Source organism: Ursus maritimus, unplaced genomic scaffold (genome assembly GCF_017311325.1).
Source record: "Ursus maritimus isolate PB19 unplaced genomic scaffold, ASM1731132v1 scaffold_14, whole genome shotgun sequence".
NCBI lineage: Eukaryota > Metazoa > Chordata > Mammalia > Carnivora > Ursidae > Ursus > Ursus maritimus.
The window spans coordinates 7918966-7934124 of NW_024423786.1; the positions used below are offsets into that span (position 1 = coordinate 7918966).

Genomic DNA, 15159 nt, shown 5'->3' on the forward strand with positions numbered 1-15159 from the left:
AGATTAAGAAGGTAGCAGTAAAGAATGTGCTGGAGTTCCAGCTACAAGCTGGGCTCTGCTAAGGGGAGACTCGCATTCAGAACCTACCCTCAAGGAGTGCACAGTCTAGTGGGGGAGCCAGGCCTGGAAGCACCCCCAGGGGAAACTGCGGGGGAGGCAGTTCAGAGCAGAGAGATGAAGTGGAGGTCAGGGAAGGCCTCCTAAAAGGGGCCTTCATCCCGAGCTTAGAGGAGGTTTGGGGCCAGGCCAGAGGAGGGAGAAGGGCGGTCAGAGGGGGTAACTACGTGAGCCAAGGTGAGGGACTGAACACAAATCCCTAGTGAGCTGCATGCTCCCAGGGTAGAGGTCACGGGCAGGAATCAGTGGTCAAGGGTCGGTAACAGGCAGGGGTCTCACCCAGGGAGCGCTGAGAGGTACTGGACTTTGAAGGTGCTACCGAGGGTGTCTCGGCTGGGGGACAGTGGTTAGAGCCATGGCTGGGGGCGGGGGGAGCTGCTGGGGCAGAGCTCCCCTGGCCCATCTAATGCTGGGGCCTCGAAGACCACCCCGAGGTTCATCTAAGGGTGAGCAGGGCACGTGCTGCGCCTTCATCCCGTGACCCCACACCCTGTGTCCAACATTGTGGCCGGAGGCTGCCTCCTCCCGAGGCAGAGCTGCCAGCTCCCTGCTGTGATGGGAGTGATTAGATTAGAAGGTGATTTGGGGTCTGATTATCTTGGGTGGAAATTGGCCCCCTGTGTATTTTTCCATCCTGTTTAGGGCTGGGGAGGTGGGGACCGGCCTCCCCATTACCACCCAGGCAGAGCAAACATTTTCCGGATGTTTGAGACCAGGGTTCGAGGTCCTGCCTTCCTGAGGTGGGGACTGGTATGCGACAAAGAGAATCAGCTCGAGAGACAGAGAGGCATTCAAATCCTGGCTCTGCCCCCACCAGCCAGGGACCCTGGGCAAGCCACGTCTCCCTGAACGTCAGTTGTCTCCTCTGTAAACACAGGGTCAGGGTGGGGTCTAATGAGATGACAGCCTGTGAGGGTTTAGCTCTGTGCCTAGCACACAGGAGGTGTCCTACGGAGGTCAGCGCTGGCCACGGCCGCTGGCGTTTGCGCTCCGAATCAGTGTCATGTGTTCCTCCCTCACCTCGAAAGATCCGGTGACAGCCCCCTACGTGACCTCCCCGGACCTCCGGCTCCTCATCGGTCTAATATTGCTGGTATTTCACAGTGCCTACCCCGCACGAGCTGAGCCATTGCACAGAAGTCTTGTCAGCAAGTTATAATTCCCAAGTCCTGTCAGTGGGCCTGGTTCTCCCAGTTTGCGCCCCTTGGGCGAGTAGATGGGCTCCAGGGTCTGCCTGGGCTGCTCAGCCTGCGGTCAGTGTCCAAGGTCGTCCTGTGGTCCCCACTATTCCCTGCCCAGAGACACAAGAACACTGTTCTTCTGTCCTGGGAATGAACAAGGGGCCAGCCGAAGAGCTCACCATCTGAACATCTGGGTTCTGTTACGGCTCGCCGGGCTTGGTGCCCCCTCTGGGAGCCGGCCTGACTTGGTTTACTCACGCACAGAGAGACAGACTGACCTTTACCCACCATGAAGGAACTCCCTGGAGAGTGTCCATCTGTCTGTCTGTAAAGGATATTGAGATCATGAGATCTTAGAGGGCAAGGGGCTAGAACACACACATACACCCACGTGCACACACGTCTGCCTTCGGCTCAGGTCATGATTCCAGGGTTCTGGGATCGAGCCCCACATCAGGCTCCCGGCTCAGTGGAGAGTCTGCTTCTCCCTCGGCCTCTTGTGTGCTCCCTCCCCTGCTTGTGTGCTCGCTCTCTCTCTCTCTCTCAAATAAATAAATAAAATCTTTAAAAACAACAACAAAAACAAATCATCAGGGCCTTTTAGCCCTCAGCCCCGATCTGGGTCTGGTTCTTCCTGTACAGACTGAGATGGCCTGAGATGGTCCCCTCTCTGTTGGGGAAGGAAACGCATGCTGCATTGAAGAGAGCTTTCTACCTAGGGTAGGAAAATTTTAAATTTAAAAAAAAAAAAAAGGGTGCCTGTAGGTGCAAACTGCACTTACCTGGATTCTTGACTAAACAGCAGGGCCACTGGCAGGCCGAGCGGGGGGCCCGGAGCCCGCTGCAGGGGACACCACACAGGTCAACCCTGTGAGTGGCCTGTGGGTCTGTGACAGCTCCTGGGACACAGAGATGCATCCCCAGCACTAGCCTGAGGATAGAGGGCTGGCTGGCCGCCATAACAGTCGGCCACTTCCCAGGCTGGGTCCCAGCCGCCCCCCACCCCAACCCGGGCTCACCTTGTTTCCCCACTGAGGCCACAGCTTCAGCGGGCTTGCTTTTCTTTTCCCAACTCTTTTATCGTGGTGAAACACACATAAGATGTACCATGTTAAGCACTGTTAAGTGCACAGGTCCGGGACATTATGGCCATTCACACGGTTGTGCCACCATCACCGCCGTCCACCTCCAGCACTCTTCATAGTGCAAAATGGAACCTCCAGAACCGATGAACAGTAGCCCCCGAAACCCCCCTCCCGGGCCCCTGGCAACCACCATTCCGCTCTCCGTCCCTGCAAATTTGACTGCTCTACGGGGCTCCTGCCGCAGAATCCGCAGCAGCTGTCCTTCTGGGCCTGGTATCTTGCACGGAGCGTGATGTCCTCGAGGCTCATCCGTGTTGTAGCCTGTGTCAGAATTTCCTTCCCTTTGAAGGCCGAATAATATTCCATTGTGTGTATATAGCACAGTTTTCAGCAGCCTTACCTTTGCATTTTATCCTCACTCTGGCACGAACCCCCCAAGTGAACCCTGGACCAGCTGCCCCCTGCGCCGACAGGTGGAGGGGCCGGTGTCACAGTAGCAGTGAGACCCTCCTGTCACACAGTGGCTGACACAGAAACCCCAAGGATGAATAAAAGTGGAGCCACTCTGACCAGAGGCCTCCCTCGCCCCCCTCAGCCCACTCTCCTGCCCTTCAGAAGAATTCCAGGGCCCTTTAAAACCCAGTTTGAAAATCCTAAAATTCTACCAGAGGGGTTTTCTTGCACCACGGAGCCTGGGGAGGTCTAGTGTTAGCGTGTACCACCCCCCAGAATAAAGCTTTAAAACACGTAAAATAAAACACACTGGATCACGAAGTCCATGATATTGAAATAGTTAACATAATAAACAGTGTGTGATAGAGCAACGTATGTGCTTCTTGGTCAGCATGCTAATAACAAGGTCCGGCAGGTGGTCTAACAACCTCTGTGCTTGTAAGATCAGGATGAGCATAAATGATTGCAGCAACTGCAAAATCATAGGACAGAGAACCGTGCCCTTTGTAACGCATGTGATGGCGTTGTGGGCCCCTGACACTCCTGCGGTTGGTTGCCTGTGTTCATAGCCGGTGGAAATGCTAAATTTCAACTAGACATTTGTGAAAAGAAAGATGCCATTGTCTTCTCTTTCAAGTTCCTAGAGCCCTGAGTTCTTTCCCAGATCTTCAGGAGGGAGTAGACCCCTTTTTAAGTGGTCCTGTCCAGTCCGGTCTAGGACAGACGGGGGAGGTGACTCTCCAGGAGAAAGTAGTAGGTGGTAGGCCTGAGAAGTGAGGTGTAGTGGTGTTTGAGTCCTGGGCCCATTACAGCTCTGTCCCAAAGTGAAAGCCTCTTCAAAGGACCTGCCATACATACGTAGTTTGAACCCTAACCATGGGCGGTACCTCAGAACCTCTGCAGGCAAAGAGCCAGGAGCTTCCCGGGACCCAGTTCCTTCCACTCCTTTGGGGAGGGGGCTTGGGCCCATGCAACGGTAACTTGGCTTTCGTCCCCTTCCCCAGGGACCCACGTGATGGAGGGCTCTGGACGGATGGTAGTGACTGCCGTGGGTGTGAATTCTCAGACTGGCATCATCTTCACCCTGCTGGGGGCTGGTGGTGAGGAGGAAGAGAAGAAAGACAAGAAAGGTAAGCACGACCCCCTCACAGACCAGGAGAGGAGCTCTCAGGTCACTTTTTTTGTTGTTTATTCATTCACTCAACAAAATAGTTATTGAGTGCCTTCTGTGTCCACGCCCTGTGCCAACAGCTGCCTCCTGCATCCTTGAGGCCCTGCTTGGGCCAGGAGAGCTCTGTCTGTTCCATCTCCAGGGTCTTGTCCCAGTCTCTGTCTGTCCGGTCATGTCATGAAGGACCCTCCCCCTCAGGCTAGGCTCGGGGTGCTGAGCACTTCGCTGAGTCTCCAGCCTCAAGTGTGCCCTGGTCGCCTCATCAGCCCTGACAGGGAGTAGAGAGCCCCACCTGTGCTCACTCTGACCACTATCCTCAACTCCACAGAGCAGAGCTGCAAACCACCCCCAGCACAGACTTGGCCCAGATGGGGGCAGAGGACGTTCTAGGAAAGTTGGCTAAACTTGTGGTTTGCTTTCTCACCCCACCCCCCGGAGCTGCCACCTTGCCTGGGTCCTGGCCGCTCCTCTACCTTGGAAATAAGATTCCTACTCCCCGGGCTCCCCCTCAGCGCGGCAGGCTGGTAGCCTGGGCTACAAGGGCCTCTCAGAGCAGAGGGAGGGATCCCCATCCCGCCAGGCCCAAATCCGAAGGTCCAGGCCTCTGGCCCCAGCACAGCCGGCCCCTTCACCAACACCTACGCTCAGTCTCAGGGACAGACCCCTCTCACATCTTCAGTCTTTTGTCCTGTCTCCTTCCCCAAGCTTCAGAAGGGGTCCCCAACAGCCAGACCATCTGGGGTCCAGGGGAAGGAGATGAGAATGTAGATGGCCCCTCCTTGAGGTTCAGGGGCAGCCCTGCTACCTCCAGCTCTCTGCAGCCAGCCAAGCACAGAGGCTGGGTTATAACCAAAGGTTACTTGTGCCCAAGGGCAGTACCCCATTTTCTAGAGGGGACCCCCTAAGATTATGGAAGCCCCACCATCAGGAACAGTAGAGCTGAGCTGTCCTCAGGGAAGTCCAGAGGCTGGAGAGAACCAGGAGACAGCTGAGGTTGAAACTACTAAGGACGCAGTCCTGGTCAAGAGGCCCAGAGGGTGTCAGGACAGCGTCCACAGAGTGAGGTAGAAGCTGGGCCCAGCTCTGGCCCCAGGGCGCAGGCAGTTGGGCAGATAGGGGCAGTGCGCAGGGTACAGCAGAATGAGGCAGGCTTTGCCCCTTTTCTTGGCCTCACTGGGGCCTGGTGAAGGGCAGAAGCCAGACCTGTGTTCTCAAAGATTTCGGTAGGAAGACAGGCCTCTCCTGCCCTGAAGCACAGGTCAGAGTCCTTTACTGAACACAGACCTGCACCCCAGCGAGACGGGGGTGTCCATGTAGAGGGAAAAGTGGGATGTGGGGGGGCCACGGCAGAGGAAGACGGGGGTCAGCCCAGCCTCTCAAGTGCCCGTGAGCAGCATGGCCGGGACTGGGCCCCCTCTGCACTCCCATCCCATCACCTCCACCTCCATTGTGGGCCCCCATGTCAGGATGACCACAGGCGTGCGGCCATGCGTGTGTGTGTGTGCGCACGCACGTGCGCCCATGTGCGTGTGTACGTGCGGGTGAGGCTGTATGTGCTTCTCTTCATTAACATGTCTCAAAAATCATCACACAGGTGTGAAGAAGGGGGATGGCCTTCAGCTACCAGGTACAGTAAGACACCCCTCAGGGTAGATGGGGCTTTTAGAAATAGTAGCAGCCTTTGACCCCCGAGCCATGGCCCTAGACTGCCAGCACACAGCTGGAAGAGGCTCCTTGACCCACCAGACCCTCCGCTGTCCCCCCATGTGATGCCAGCCCTGCTGGAGGCACCAGCACCTCACTCTGCCTGTTTGCCCTTCCGGTGCTTTACCCTGCCAGCCAGCACACGGCTCCCCCACTGTCTCCACACCGACTCCACACAGCCCTCAGTCCCCCACACCCGCGTGCGGTGCCCCGCTCACCACCACGTGCCCCCACAGCCCTGCTCTCCTGCGCACACCCCGCAGAGCCCATCCCGGCCACCCCTCACCGCACAGCATGGGCACCTCACCCACTAGAGTCTCTTCCGTCTCCTTCCCACACAACCCACCTCCCCCCCACCAAGAAGGAACAACCAGAGTGCATTTGACCATCTCATGTCATTTTTAGCAGGAAAACCTGCTAGTACTTTCTCTGTCTCGTGCACAAAGTGCGACATGCTGGATGTCACCTATTCAATGATAGGGCATCTCGTATGGGGGTGACCAAGGCGATCTTTAGAGTGCTGGTTAGGAAGGAGGAGGTGGCCGTGGGCAGTGGCCTGAGTCAATGGTTCAAATCCTCTGTCACCACCACCACTGGATGGTCCCTCTGGGACACAGCGATGGTGGTCACAGCAAGTACCTGATCAGAATGGCAGGTGCCTGCCCCCCGCCGGTTGTTGAATGCTTCGAAATGACACCTGGCCATGGGTCCCTCTGGCCCTGATGGGCACCCAGATGCCCTCTCATAGAAGCTTCTCTGATGGGGACCTGCCTAATTGGCATGGCCAGAGGGATGCATCGCTCCAGACCTTAGCACAGAACGGTGCCATCCTACCTAACCACATTGATCATCTGCCATGTTTTATTTCAAAGACCCTCCATGTCTGAGTTTTTTTCCCTGATTTTTATGGCATCTCTATGGGAACATTTCACCTCCAACCCCCCCCAAATTTAAGTTTCTTGATTTCCAACTGAGATTTTATTTTTTTAAGAATATAGTCATGTTATTTCCCGCAAGTTGGTTCGTGTCGTTATTGTTGTTGCTGGTCTGCATTGTTGCTTTTCTCCACGGTGACACACTGCATTTTCCACCCTCCCACCCCCACAGCGGCCGATGGTGCAGCAGGGTCAAATGCTGCAGATAGTGCAGATACCAGCCTAGTCAATGGTACGTCTCCGATGGCGAGCTCTCGGTCTCGGTTGGATGGGCGTCTCTCTCCCCCACCCCCAACTCTGGGCTTGCCTCTCCCTGTTCTGGACCGCACAGATCTTGGATGTGCATGGGCAGCTCTGGGACAATTGTCCTCCCACATGGGGCAGGCGCTTAAGAGAGAAGCCACCACCGGGGAATCAGCATGGCCGGGTCCGCTTGCGGCTGCCAAAATGGCACTGGCTCCTGTGGGGCCCTTAACCCCCCAGTGGAGCCCGGAAGAGGGACATACCCTGGGCTTCAGATTTGGCTCCCAAGAAGCGGCATCCCACCCAACGTGGCCCTCTCCTAAGCACACTCCTGGCCCCAGCTTGGGGAAGAAGGCCTGGGGTCAGGACCTGGGCTGAAGCTGGCATCTGGGTCCCTCGTGAAGGCTCCAGTCCTCGATTCGAAAATTCCCTCGAGGCAGGGGGACCCAGGCCGGGGTTCAGCTCTTTGGCCCCACCCCATAGCATGGCTGAGCCACTGATAAACATTTCTTCCTCTTCTCTTTCTCGGAGTAAACGGGCAGGGGGCTCGCTTGGGCTCGGGCCTGGTTCTGTCCCTTGGACGTGGACTGGTGTTTCCTGCTGTTGCCTGTGCTGGAGCATTTGTCCTGAGTCTCTGCATTCTTACGGGCCCCCTCGGGGGTGAGGGGTGGCGGTAGGGGGCTGCCACGGTACCTGGGGTCTGCATTTTAACCTCCTTACCCACAGGCAAGAAGGAATCCCATTCACTTGTCTCCAAGCCTTTAGAGGATTTCTTGTTTCTATACCTTCCCATCTTCAGAGTGACGAGGCTTCTGTGTACTCAGATAAGTCCCCTGTCCCCAAATTAGGTAGCATGATAGTCACCCAGGCTGAGAGCTGTAGGACTTAGTTGTAAAACCGTTGCCCCAGGGAATCGAAGGAAGGGGAAAGCCTTTCTTGCAGCATTGCTGCATGCGAGGCACCTGGCTGTGGGTTTCTCATCCATTATGTCATTTCCTTCTCACCACTCCTAGAAGACGTGGCGATCTTGTCCTACCTCATACTCCCAGCCCCTGCCCCAAGCCTCTGGCTGAGCCACCTGCATTCAAAGTAACCAATGATGGAAGCACCTTGTAGATGTCGGGGGCCAAGCAAGACATTTCTGTGAGCTGCGCCTTGCTAATTTGGGTGTGGGTCTATTTCAGGCTCAGGAGGAGAAAGGAGAACAGCTTGGGGTGTGGGAGGTGTCATGCGTCAGGGAGGGGTGGCAAGGGATGACAGGGAGAACCAATATAGGCAAACCCAGGCAGGGAGAGAATGAAACAGGAGCCAGCGTTCTTTTTTTTTTTTTTTAAGATTTTATTTATTTATTTGACAGAGAGAGAGACAGCCAGCGAGAGAGGGAACACAAGCAAGGGAAGTGGGAAAGGAAGTAGCAGGCTCCCAGCGGAGGAGCTTGATGCCGGGCTCGATCCCAGAACTCCGGGATCACTCCCTGAGCCGAAAGCAGACGCTTAACGACTGAGTCACCCAGGGGTCGCAGGAGCCAGCGTTCTGCTTCCCCCAGAGCCGTGAGCCCACTGGGCACGGTGGACGTATAGACAGCGTCCAGGCTTGTTGGTCCCAAAGTAAGGCAGCTTCATGTCCAAACTGTAGCAGAAAACGCCCAGTATCCTGAGAAAAACTGCAGGAAAGATGGGGAACTTGACCACCTACTGTACGCCAGGCAGTTTGCAAACATTTCCCGCTTACGGCCTCATTTGATCCTCATGACAGCCCTGGGATACAGAGTTTATTGTCCCCACTTTAAAGGTGGGCAGACTGAGGCTCAGAGAGATCAAGACACTAGCCAGAGGTCACAGGACGAGAAAGTAGTGGAGCTGGGATTCGAACCCAGGCCTGCTGGCTCTAAGTGCACACTCCACTTCCTGATCCAGGGTTTCCCCAAGGAGTGTGTCTTATAAACTTCACAGGGCTATTAATAGGTCCTGCCCCCAAGAAAAGGATCCTGTAGTCAGAAATGTTTAAGAACCATGGGACAGAATTGGTCTCTTCCTTATTGCAGGACTTCTCAGAACGTTGAATATGCTACTGTATAGTGGAAAGTTAGCCATGGAGGGCTTCCCAGGCTGATTTGGCTGCAGGACGTTTCCTGGCTGAATCTTGTGGGGTTGGTATGTCTCTGCAATATACTTAGGGAAACAGTGCTCTAAGCCATCGCTACTCAAAATGTAACCAGAGGACCAGAAGCCTGGACACGTCCTAGGAGCCTGTTAGAAATGCAGAATCTCAGGCCCCACCCCAGACCCACTGAACAAGAACCCTCATAGTCTATGGCCATACCACCCTGACCTCGCCCAATCTCCTCTAATAAGCTCTCCAGGCCCCAGGCCAGAGTGCGCTAAAGGCTGAGAGGCACCAGGCTGAGCCTTGGTCAATGAGAGAATTAACCATTCCTTGCCCTCTTTCCTCTGAGCCAAATCAGGAGGATGTGAGTATAGAAAACACACTCAGCGGCCAGTAGTCCCTCTGACCCCCACCAAGCCCCTCCCAACTGAAAGCCGGTGTGTTCCGTTCATCTTGGAGGCATTATGATGCTCATTAGCATTTTATTATTTCTTTTACATTTATTAACATACCACTATTCAATACATTCCTTGTAATCACAATTAGGAAATACATCAGTCTGAACTCCAGACGTTAACAAGGCACTTTGTGGTGCTTTTCATAAGCATCGCCTTGGTTGAAATTGTCACGGAGGCACAGGCAAGAGAAGTAACATCTTCCAGTTCACCTCGTTAGTGCTCTGTCTCCCCAGGGCTTGTTTATCAGGGCGCCTCACCGTGAATCCTCTGCATCCACACGCAGGCTTTTCACAGGCTTGGCCCCGGCGATGCATGGAGAGAACGGACCATTTGTCAAAGCTGCGTCTGGCATCTGGTGCAGAGGGGCTCCGAGTCTCCCCCTCAATTCCCCATCCCAGCTCCCCTGAAGCAGCCCCCCTCCTGATCATGCATGGAGCCAGATCGGGCTGTCCCCCCATAGTTCCCGGGCCAGCCGAGCACCACTTTGGCTGAGAAAAGCCCCAGATAAGTCCCTTGCTTCTGAGAAACCAGGCCATCTGCACAGAAGCACCCCCACAGCACTGCTCCCTCCCTCGAACATATGCCTTGGTGATTATTTTTCTGGCCACGTGAACACTATGGAAATAAAAGAGGAAATTGCTAGCTTGGCTAATGGGCGCACACATGGGCTATTGCATCTGATAATATGCAATGCAAATAAGGCCCCTTTGTGTCGTCTAAAACCAAGTATCCAAGAGGAGTCCTCCTGTGCCCTTTAGCCCAGTTAGTAAAATTATTTTTAAAAATAAAGATAATTGTTTTAGTTCATTCCTGTTGGCTCTAAAAAGGCTCTTTCTGTTTTGTTTTTAATGCAGGAAAAAGAACTTTGCGATAGAGCAACAGGGGCCCTTCTCTTTTCCACCCCCAGCGTGGGTCACTGACCCTTTGCTGTGAGAGGCAGTGGGAAGAGCCCGGCATTTCCCTTGGAGAGATAGCACAGGGCTGAGATCCAGGAAAGCCACTTCTCCCCTCTGAGTCACTTAGAGCGTGGTGCGGTGATGGTGATGACGGTGTTATGGACCCAGTAAGGCAGCCACAGGGTTATCATCAGGGTGCTCCAGAAATGAGAGCTGCCTCTGAGCCTCCCTTGGCCTCAGCTTCCTCGTCTGTAAAATGAGGGTGATGAGAATCCCCCCCATCCATCCGCAGGGTCTCAGGAAGACTGGCAAGAGATGACACTCACACACTGCAAAATGCGAAATGGACAGGTGGTTATTACTATAGGCCACTGCCAGGTGCTCTGGAAGCTGAATGTCGCACCCCCATTTCACAGAAGCGGAAGCTGAGACTGGGAGAGGAAAAGCCACACAACTAGTTGGTGTCAAAACAGGGGCTTCAGGAGCCCAGTCCCACCACGACCGCCTTGACGCCCCTCCTCTGGGCTTAGAGAGGCTGAGGGATAGCAGCTGGGGTGGAAACATGGATGCACTTTGGGGCCAGCTCTCCGTTTACCCCCTGGGCCCCGGGCCGGTCGTGTGCCTCTCTGAGGCAGTTTCTCATCTGTAAATGGGTGCAGTACAGCAGTGCCCTTGTAGGGACGTGGTGTGGATTAGATGACATCATGGAGGCTCTATACGCGCCCGGCACATGGTGGGTTCTCACAGAACGTGAGCTGTGAGAGTCACCTTCACAGCAAATGGCCAAGGGTGGCTGACCTCCTCAGACTCCTCTCGAGGTGGCAAGGCCCGTGGGCAGAGCTCTGAGTGAGCTCAGTGGGCAGACCAAGGGGACAGGAGGAAACCCCCTCTCTGCAGTGCCAGCAGGTAAAGGCAGGTGTCTCATCTGCCGACTAGTGACCACCAGTACCTCCCACGCTGTAAACCCAGCCCACAAGCCTCTGGCCTCCGGGGCAGCGCTGATTAGGAGGTGAGCAGCCCCAGGCTCAGCCCTCTCCCCAGCACTGGCATGCAGGGCCGGGGCAGGGGGGGCACCCGGGGGGGAGCGCACCAGCCCAACTTCCCTATCGACTAGGGCCCTGGCTGGGCAGGGGGTTGTCCTTGCTGTGGCTTCACATTCCTCCAGATGGAAAAGGAGAAAGTAAAAGTCTACATACATCAGTCCTGGAGCCAGAAACTAAGGAGCACAGTGACCAAAGTCCTCCCCTTTCTAGAATCGATCTCTCTCTCGCTCTCTCTCTCTCTCTTTTCCTTTGCCTCCTCTCAGCCCACCAAAGGCACCAACCAAATTAATCACTGGGGACCTAAGGGCCCCTCTGCTTCCGGCCAGCCAACTCTGGTCCCTTTTACCCTCAAAGGCTGTCATTTAATCAGTACCGTCAGGGCTGGAGTAATTCCCACTGAAGCCCTCTCTCCAAGCCCCCAGAGAATCAGGACAGACCCTGGGGCCAATGCGTTGGCCAAGTTTGCTCTCGTCTCAGGGCCTCCCCAGCATCCCCATGTGGAGGGATGGAGTCGGCTTGGCCCTTGCTCCATCTGTGACGTGAATGTCTGTGGCCCTGTCGCGTCTTTGTGATGATCAACGTGTGCTGTCTGTTCTCTGTCGTCTGTTAAAATTCTTTGTCGTGTAGGTAAAATGCAGGATGGCAATGCGGACGCCAGCCAGAGCAAAGGTAACCCTTTTGTATTCATCGGCTTCTCTGGTCCCTGCAGCCCCTCCCCCGCTGGCTCAGAGTCAGGCTAGAAGCAGACAGGTCCGTACCTGCAGGTGCCTGGCATCTTTGGGGGGGAGGGGGTGGCTGTGATTCACATGGTGCCAGGCTCAATGGAGACATCACTGGTGAGGACAGGGGACACCTGTGAGCCAGCTCTTCCCCAGCCTTGGAGCTACGCTGCCCATTTAGCTGAAGACTTGAAGCTGGTTCTTTGAGATCCTTAAGGGCTAAGGGGTAAGGCCCCAGACCCACCAGTCAGTCCTTCACTGAAGGAGGAGGGGTCATGGCACCCATGCATAGGGACACTCTCTTTTATCTTTTAAGCCCCGTTTTTTGACCCTCCTGTCTGGCGACTACTTAATATCCCAGCGACATACTCAAGAACCAACTGGGGGTTGTCTAAATGTGGGAAAGCTGAGGGGCCATTTGGAGAAGGATCTGTGGGCTTATTCAGCCCCAAAAGGGACACCAGCCTACTCCTACTGGGTGTCCAAGGTGGAACTGTGTTTCTCCTTGTTCACACTTGGATTCCAGGTCTGAGGCAGGCACTGGCCCTGGGACCAGGGTCTCCAGCTGGAAGAGGCGGACCCCATATTGCAGGATGTCTGTGCCAGCCATGCAGGGGTCCAGGCAAGGGAGTGAATGCGTCACCACACTCCCCCCGGGGCGGGGGGGGGGGTTGCCAATATCCCCACCCTGCCAGCTGACCTGGGTGTGTGCATGTCTGTGTGTGTGTGTGTGTGTGTGCACGTGTGTGTGTGTGTGTGTGCATGCATGTGCGTGCTCTGCCCCCTGCAGCCAAACAGCAGGACGGGGCAGCCGCCATGGAGATGCAGCCCCTCAAGAGTGCCGAGGGTGGAGACGCAGATGACAAAAAAAAGGCCAACATGCACAAGAAGGAGAAATCCGTGCTGCAGGGCAAGCTCACCAAGCTGGCTGTGCAAATCGGCAAGGCGGGTAAGCGTGTAGCCACAGTGTGCAAGGTGGGACGTGGGGTACACAGCAGGACCCCAGCCAGGGCCCTGCCCCCAAGCTGGCTCTCAGTTGCCTTATCTGCAGAGTGGGGGCTGGCATGAGATGGTCCCTGAGACCCACCCTTTCCTACCACAGCAATCAGCCAAGTTCCTTATGCTCAAGCAGTAGGTTGGAGCAGGGGAGGGCCGGGACGGATTGGGGCTCTAGACTGACCCCCCCCCCACCAGCTGCAGTGCAGAGGAAAGATTGAAGAGGTTGAAGGCAGTGCCAGGAGCCCAGTGAGAAGCCTCCTGTCTGAGCCTCAGCACAAGCCCCGATTCCCCACGGAGCTGGGAGCTCCAGGTGATGGCTGGTGGTGGCCCCTCCGGCCCAGGAAGCTGAGCCCAGCTGCAAGGCAAGCCCTGTCCAGCTGACATGGCCTTGGCCTCTCCTCCCGCATGAGGACATGCAAACACCAAGGCCTCCCCACCTGGCTGTCTCCCGGCTCTAATTATAGGCACCACAGCGTGGAAAAGGGAGGCAAATTACAGGCTTGGCTGTCTATATTTAAACTCGGGGCCTGGTGATAGCTCCCGGCTGCTGGGAGCTTGGCTTCCCGCCCCTGCGACTGTCAGATGGGGATAGAGCCGGCTCTGAAGTTCCGCAGCTGGAGGTAGGGGCGGGGGAGCGATGGGCCCAGGGATTTCCTCCATCCTCGGCAAGCAGAAGACTCCACAGAACCACAGCACAGGCACCGGGATGGGGAGGGCAGGGAACGGAGTGATGAGAACCGCCCACGGCCTTCAAAGCCCTGGCTCATCCCCCTCCCCCTCCTCAGCCTGGCCAAGAGTGGAGTTCAGGGTCGAGCACTTCTAGGTTCACATCCCACCCCTGCTTCTCTCTTGGGCTGAATTCCCTGAGGCAGAGCCTGAGATGGGCGGGCACAGGATTTTTAGGGGCGAGGGTGCTCTCAGGTGAGACCTATAAAGGGTGAGAGACTCAACAGGGCCAGGGAAAAAGCCAGATACTTTCTGGAGAAATCCCCGTGTCCACCTACGTCGGCAGGATCCGTCTGGCCTCGGAGCAAGGGGGCTGGGCTGTGGGACCCCCAGCTCAGCCATTGAATATCGGCCATCAGTTTGGGCGGGGCGCCATCCCAGGTACTTCTTGACCAGGAGTCGGTGATCTCCAAAGCGCGAACTTCCTCTGGCAGAGGCTGCAGGTGTGCACAGAGTCTGCCGCACCCCCAACGGGCCAGGAGACCCTGGGTGATCCGAGCAGGTAGCCCCCGCTTCTGCTAACTCTGCGGTGCTCCTCTGGCCTGTGGCCTTGGACAGGTCCCTTCGCCTCACTGGCCCCAGTGTCCTCACCCAAAAAAGGGCCCCCTGCTCTTTCCTGTGTCTGGAAGGCTGTTTCTGCAGGTCACCATCTGGCTGGTCCTTCTCACCATTCCCAATCTTCTCAAGTACCACCTCCTCCAGGAAGTCTTCCCTGGACACCCTAGCTGAAGTAGTCACTCCCCACCAGCCCATGTTGTTCTATTTTCTTTTTTTAAGCTTTATTGAAGTACAATTAATATACAAAAAATTACACACATTTAGTGTACATCTTGGTCAGTTTGGACATATGCATATATCCGTGATGCCATTACCACAAGCAAGGTACAAAACATATCCCCCCTCCAAAAATCCCTGTGTTCTTTCCGGGGGTTTTCTGTTTTCCGTTTTTTCGGTCAGAACACTCAAGAGGAGATCCAGCCTCTTTACCGATTTTGAAGCGCACAATACTGTGTTGTTCACTGTAGGCCCCGACTGTAGAGCAGAGCTCTAGAACTTCTTTATCTTGCATAACTGAAACTCTATATCCACTGAAAAACAACCCTCCGGCTGCCCCTCCCCACAGCCCTTGGCAACCACCCTTCTACTTTCTGCTTCTATGAGTTTGACTACTTATATTCCTCACGTAAGTCCTTCGGCGTCTGCCTTCTCTCATTCAGCATAATGCCGTCCGGGCCCATCCACATGGTCACAAATGGCAGGGCTTCCTTCCTTTTTAAGGCTGAGTCATCCTCCTCTGTGTGTCTATACCACACTTCCTTTACC

At 55.5% G+C, this 15159-nt stretch overlaps 1 protein-coding gene across 11 annotated transcripts in view; it reads left to right on the forward strand.

The window, feature by feature from the left end:
- Window positions 1-15159, forward strand: part of ATP2B2 (ATPase plasma membrane Ca2+ transporting 2) — a 116612-nt gene that overhangs the window by 53790 nt on the left and 47663 nt on the right. For 4 of the 11 annotated variants that reach the window (XM_040628450.1, XM_040628452.1, XM_040628460.1 and 1 more), the window contains exons 5-7: window positions 3841-4007; window positions 9357-9384; window positions 12902-13060. In XM_040628450.1, coding sequence (XP_040484384.1) covers window positions 3841-4007; window positions 9357-9384; window positions 12902-13060 — 354 coding nt within the window. Of the gene's footprint in view, window positions 1-3840; window positions 4008-5601; window positions 5635-6818; window positions 6879-9356; window positions 9385-12019; window positions 12062-12901; window positions 13061-15159 lie in introns of all 11 variants that reach the window. The other 7 variants (XM_040628456.1, XM_040628459.1, XM_040628457.1 and 4 more) reach the window with 4 other exon arrangements.